Source organism: Stenella coeruleoalba (genome assembly GCF_951394435.1).
Source record: "Stenella coeruleoalba genome assembly, chromosome: 20".
NCBI classification, from domain to species: Eukaryota; Metazoa; Chordata; class Mammalia; order Artiodactyla; family Delphinidae; genus Stenella; species Stenella coeruleoalba.
In genome coordinates this window covers 52,748,805-52,754,804 of record NC_137166.1, presented here as the reverse complement: position 1 = coordinate 52,754,804, position 6,000 = coordinate 52,748,805, and the positions used below count along the sequence as shown (strand labels likewise).

Genomic DNA, 6,000 nt, shown 5'->3' with positions numbered 1-6,000 from the left:
GGGCCATAGAGTGTGGCACTGCCTCGAGTGTCTGGCTGTGTCGCCCTTGCCTCTGCCACCTTGTGTGAGGGGGTCTACTTGTGCTGGGAGGCTCATAGCCCCAGTAGTGCACTGTCGAGGCGCGCGCGCGCGTGTGTGTGTGTGTGTGTGTGTGTGTGAGAGAGAGCGAGAGAGGTGACATGTGGGTCCCAGAGATCTGTGACACACTTACAGCTGAAAGTCTCCTCTTGACAAGTGACCCCACTTCCTATACCCTGATCTCCGCCTCTTGAATCTGATCCGTGGAGTAACAGGCCTGCACTGTGATCCCACCCCCTTCTCACTCATTCTTGATTCCGCCCCTAAGAGCCTGACTGCCCTCAGGATCCCTGACTCCATCCCGCGGTCCTGATCACACCGCCTGCACTGTGACCCCGCCCCCAAGTGGCCTAGTCCTGCCTCCTGAGTCTGTCCCCCAGCCCTGACCACGCCCCCCTGGACCGAGGTTCCCCCCCCCCCCCCCCCCACCAAGCTCTCACAAGCCCTGGTTCCACCCTGAGCCCATCCCCCTGATCTCGGAAGCCCTGATCTAGCCCCTGCACCGTGGCCACGCCCCCGCTCTGTGGCCACGCCCCCAGGAATAAATGTCCAGCCTTCTGGGCCTTTTCCCCAGGCCTGACCACGCCCCTGCACCGATCCCCGCCCCCAGAAGCCCCCGTTCCCCTCTGAGCCCGTCCCCCAGCCCTGAATCCGCCCTCAGGATCCCTCGCCTGGGGTGGAGGCGGCGACATCATAAACGGCGAGGACTGCCACCCGCACTCGCAGCCTTGGCAGGCGGCACTGTTCTTGGAAAAGGAATTTTTCTGCGGGGGCGTCCTGGTGCATCCTCAATGGGTGCTGTCAGCCGCACACTGTTTCCAGAAGTGAGTGCAGGGCGGGGCGGGGACGGGGGCGGGGCCTGGGTCCTAGGGAGGACCCGGATGTATGGTGAGCTGAGGGGAAGCGCTTAATAGGTTCGATCTCTGGGTACTAAAAGTGAAAACCAGTGTGAAGGAAGGCTCTGCGAGGGAGGCGGGAGCTATGTGTTGCTTTGGAAGGACTCAAGGGTCCTGGGTTGAAATCCCAGCTCAGCTGCTGAGTTACTAGTGACTTAAGGCAAGTTCTTGCCCCTGGATTATGATTGTGCCTTAGGTTGGGTAGCTCTCAGCGCAGTGCTTAGCAAGGAAGATGGGGCTAGGGTAAGGGGCTGGAGATGAGGCTGTGGCTGAAGGCAAGAATGCAGATAACGGTGCAGTAGCCACAAAGCTATTCTGTCCCCACCCCACCCCACCCTGTGGCCCTCAGTTCCTATACCATCAGGCTGGGTCTGCACAGTCTTGAGGACGACCATGAACCAGGCGGTCAGATGATGGAGGCTCACCTCTCCATCCAGCACCCAGAGTACAACAGACCATCTTTTGCCAACGACCTCATGCTCATCAAGTTGGAAGAATTGGTGCCCCAGTCTGACACCATCCAAAACATCGGCGTCGCCTCACAGTGCCCGACCGCTGGGGATTCTTGCCTCGTTTCCGGCTGGGGTCGGCTAGCGAATGGTGAGCTCGGGAGTGTGGGTGTGTCCGGCCTCTCTGAGGGGGTTCTATGCCCAGCCAGAGAGGCTAATCCGATGCTCTGCGTCCCAGGCAGACTGCCCAAAGTGCTCCAATGCGTGAATATCTCAGTGGTGTCGGAGGAGATTTGCAGTGAACTCTATGCCCCTGTGTACCACCCCAGCATGTTCTGCGCTGGCGGAGGCCAGGACCAAAAGGACTCCTGCCATGTGAGAGATGGGAGAAGGGAAGAGGGGAGAAGATCCAGGGAGAGATGGAGAAGGGAGGGGACAGGGAACCATGGTGAGAAACAGAGATACGGGAAGATAGTGTGACAAATGGGGAGAGAGACTGAAAGAAAGAAGTCGACACAGGAATAAGGAGAAGCAAAGAAAGACAGAAATAGAGAAAGACAGATTCAGTAACGCAGGAACACACACGCACACCCACAGAGAAACAGACACACAGACGCGTAGAGATGAAATGCCAAGTGAAATAGGAAAAAAAACAAAAATAGAATATACAAAGAGATGCAGAGAGGCACAGAGACTCCAGGGGTCGTTGAGACAGAGAAATAAGCTATAAGGGGAGAAAAAGAAGGAGGGACACAAACAGAGACAGAACAGTAACAAACCCAAGAGCATCTACCAGCTGTTAGGATGTAGGGGAGCAGAATTGGTGCGGTCAGGGCTCTAGAATGAACGTTTAAGGAATATGTTGCTATCTTTTTTTTTCCCCCTCTCCTGCCATGGCTTCTCATTTGGTTCCTTTCTGATCTCACATCTATCTCCATCTCTCTGTGTTTTGGATTCTCATTCTCTGTCTCTCCACAACAGGGTGACTCTGGGGGCCCCCTGGTCTGCAACGGGTCCCTGCAGGGCCTTGTGTCCTTTGGACAATCCCCCTGTGGCCAGCCCAACGTGCCAGGCGTCTACACCAACCTCTGCAAGTTCACAGACTGGATACAGAAAACCATCCAGGCCAGTTAACTCCAGGGACTGGGACCCATGAAATTGAACCCCCAAATATAAGCTGCTGAAGGAATTCAGGAATCTGGGTTCCCAGTGCCTTCCTCCTTCAGACCCAGGAGTCTAGACCCCCTCCCCCATCCCCAGTCGTCCAGTCCTGCTAAGAATATCTTCCTGTACACAGTGCCCCCTAGTGGCACAATGTTGACCCCGCCTTACCATTGGTAGAGAAAGCTGGGTTTTCACCGTCATTTGTCCCTTCCTCTAAGCCCAGAAATAAAGTCGAAGAGAAGCACGGGCTCGGCTCAGACTCTTCTCCTTACTTCCCTTCCCATCCAAGGGATTCCAGCAAATAGCTTTCCCTCCTTGTGCCTCAGTTTCCCCATCTGGGAAATGGGAGCCTTGACCAGGAGAGCCACAGGACCCCCAAGGAACGAGACATAGCTGGAAGGTTAAGAGAACGGATTCTGTGGATGTTGTCCAATTTCTGAAAAGTCACATCAGCAAACAGCAAATTAATGGGATTTACTTATTCGGTTTCTGTAGCTTTCACTGACTTCTTTTGGTTTGGTCTTCTTAAGAATTTTAAGAATTCTAAGAATTTTAAGAATTCTCCATTTGTAGCTGCCTCAGGACCCTCCTGCTGTAGCTGGAGACTGGTGGGAAGAATCTGGGGGGCGGCGGGGAAGGGGGGGTCTGAGGACAGAGAGAGGGGAGACTGGGGACCCAAGAATATAAGGAATTGTTATTATACCATAATAATTGTTATTATACTAAATAGAATATACTGATGAGAATTTATATTCAAAGTATATTCATAAATATACTGTGAATCTATTCTTAAGGAAATATTTAAATTTTTATGTATCCCTTAATGTATCCTCAAATATATAAAGAGTGAAATAACTAAACGTAAGATAGACAAATCCCCACTCATAAAAGAGGATTTGGGGATTCCCTGACGGTCTAGTGGTTAGGACTTGGTGCTTTCACTGCCAAGGGAGCAAGCTTGAGGCCTGGTTGGAGAACTAAGATCCCGCAAGTGGCGAGGCGTGGCCAGAATTTTGTTTTTAATTAAAAAATGTTAAAAAGAGGATTTTAAGGTGACTCAAAAAAATAATCGAACAAACAAGATAAAAATGGATAAGGACATAGATGATTTGAACAATGTGATTAACAAACTTTACTTAATGGTCACATATAGAACGTTGCACCCAATATCTGAAGAACATACAATCTTGTCAAAACACGATACCTACCAGAATGGCTAAGATTAAAAAGATGGGGCTTCCCTGGTGGCGCAGTGGTTGAGAGTCCGCCTGCCGATGCAGGGGACGCGGGTTCGTGCCCCAGTCCGGGAAGATCCCACATGCCGCGGAGCGGCTGGGCCTGTGAGCCATGGCCGCTGAGCCTGCGCGTCCGGAGCCTGTGCTCCGCAACGGGAGAGGCTGTAACAGTGACAGGCCCGCGTACCGCAAAAAAAAAAAAAAAAAAGTCTCAGAGTAAAGTAAGCTGTACTTGGGGCATCCCCCCTGCTCGATGTCACACTCTCAAGCTGGGGCCTCACACACCTGTTTTCTCTCCCTGGGTCTCAGTTTCCCCATTTGTAAAACGGGGGTCTTGATAAAGGGGTTTCAAAGAGAGATGCCAAAACAGAGATGGAGAGCCCCCGCTTCAGCAAGTCCTTATCTACTGCTGCCTGACTGTGTCCTCTGAGAAAGACCCCACAACCACCGCTCCCCAGCATTCTGGGAAAACAGGCCTGATAACGGCCTGGGATTACTCAGCACTGATTAAGTGCCAGGCACGAATTTCAGGCACTGACGCCTCAAAACACTCCTACGAGGCAGAAACAATGATTATTCTCATCTTACAGAGGAGGAAACGGAGGCACAGGAAGGCCGAGTGGCTTGCCTAAAGACACACAGCATTAAGTGTTGGAGGCAGGATTCAATCCTGGCTGCCTGGAGCCAGAGTCCACGTCTGAATCATGTCCTGGGTTAACGCGTCTTTCACGCACCAGCCTAATTTCGATTTACACACCTGCTCTGTGCATATTACCTCGTCCAACCCCACCCATTTCCACTCCTCCCCCACTCTAAGACCCCATCGGGGGTATGCACTGATAACCAGAGAGGTGATGTTTCACACTCAAGGAAGCACAGGACTTCCTGGACCATTCTCTTGTCCTTCCCCCCTAGACTTCTGCAGCCTGGATGACCTTGAGCATGGCGGGGGGGGGGGCGGGGGGGCTCTGTCCTCGCCACCGTCTGCTCATGTGTGTGGAATTGTTTACTGTGTGCTCTTAGCTCCTTACACGCACTAACTCTTACTCCTTGCAAAACTCTGTGGTTTTATCTGATTATTATTGAATAAAATTATCTGATTTTAAGGATGAGAAACTGAAAGCACTTACCAGAATTTCCAAAACATCAAGTAGTGGAGCAGGGGTCTGAGCCCAGGACCCTGAAACTCCACTTTTGACTGGCTCCATAATGAAGGGGGAGGGTGGGTTGTGGTGAGATGAAATTAGAGGAGGGCCGACACTACGTGAGGAGCTGCCTGGGGCATCGAGAGTCCAGTCCCGCTCCCAGGGTGGGCAGGATGCAGTGACTGTCTCCCTGGGGCAAGAGTTCCAGATGAGGTTTGTTCCCTCAGGGCGATCCAAAGGGGCTCAAACACCAGGCCGAAGGCATTTGTCCAGGGGTGACGGGGACACTCCACGGAAGGGTTGTGAGCAGGGAAGGGGCAGGGTCAGCTCTGAGTGTATAGAGACCCTCTGAAGCCAACTAGTGGTGGACAGGAGGGGACAGACTGGAGGGTGGGAGGCCGCGGTGGAGGCTGGGGTGAGGGTCCAAGAATAGAGGGGAACACCTGAGCCAGACCGAGGGGACAGAGAAGAGGGACAGGGCTGGGTACCGCTGGGCTGTAGGGGATGAGGGGAGGGAAGGGGTGGAGACAGCACCCTCGGGGATCTGGCCACGTGACTGAGTGGACAGTGGGGGCTGTCCCTGGGATGGGAAACATGAGAGGAAGGGGGAGGAGAGTTTGGGGAAAGAGAGAAATGTGTTAGGTCACAGTGAGTGAGAGAGATCTGGAGACCCCGGGCAGAGGTGGGTGTCTCCCGGGAGCAGGTGGCTGCCCAAGGCTGGAATTCAGGGTCAGATGGAGGAGAACTGCTTGGTTGGTGGTTGAACCATGGAGGTGATGAAAGAAAGACTCTAGGGAGTGTTCCCAGGAGGAGGAATAGGGCAGGACTCAGGCCTTAGTGGAGGGGAAGGAGGTCTGGGGAGATGCCCAGGATGACGTTGGTCACCCTAGTCTAACTCGGCCAGAGTGGGCGGGCGGTGCGGGGGAGGGGCGTTGACATCACCGTGTCGGGGACAAGGCGAGGCGCGGCGCCCTCCCGAGGAGCCTGCGCACAGGTCCGGTAAGAGCCTGGGCTGCGCTCTGGCATGATTTCG

General features: G+C 53.6%; 1 protein-coding gene across 1 annotated transcript in view; it reads left to right on the top strand.

The window, feature by feature from the left end:
* The window catches only part of KLK4 (kallikrein related peptidase 4), a gene marked incomplete at its 5' end in the record, with an annotated part of 4,174 nt that extends 1,349 nt beyond the window's left edge, over nucleotides 1-2,825 (top strand). The window contains 4 exon segments of the mRNA XM_079906762.1: nucleotides 742-902; nucleotides 1,324-1,574; nucleotides 1,662-1,798; nucleotides 2,405-2,825. Of these exon segments, the coding sequence (XP_079762888.1) occupies nucleotides 742-902; nucleotides 1,324-1,574; nucleotides 1,662-1,798; nucleotides 2,405-2,557 (702 nt within the window). The 3' untranslated portion in view covers nucleotides 2,558-2,825.
* Between the last annotated feature and the right edge of the window lie 3,175 nt (nucleotides 2,826-6,000).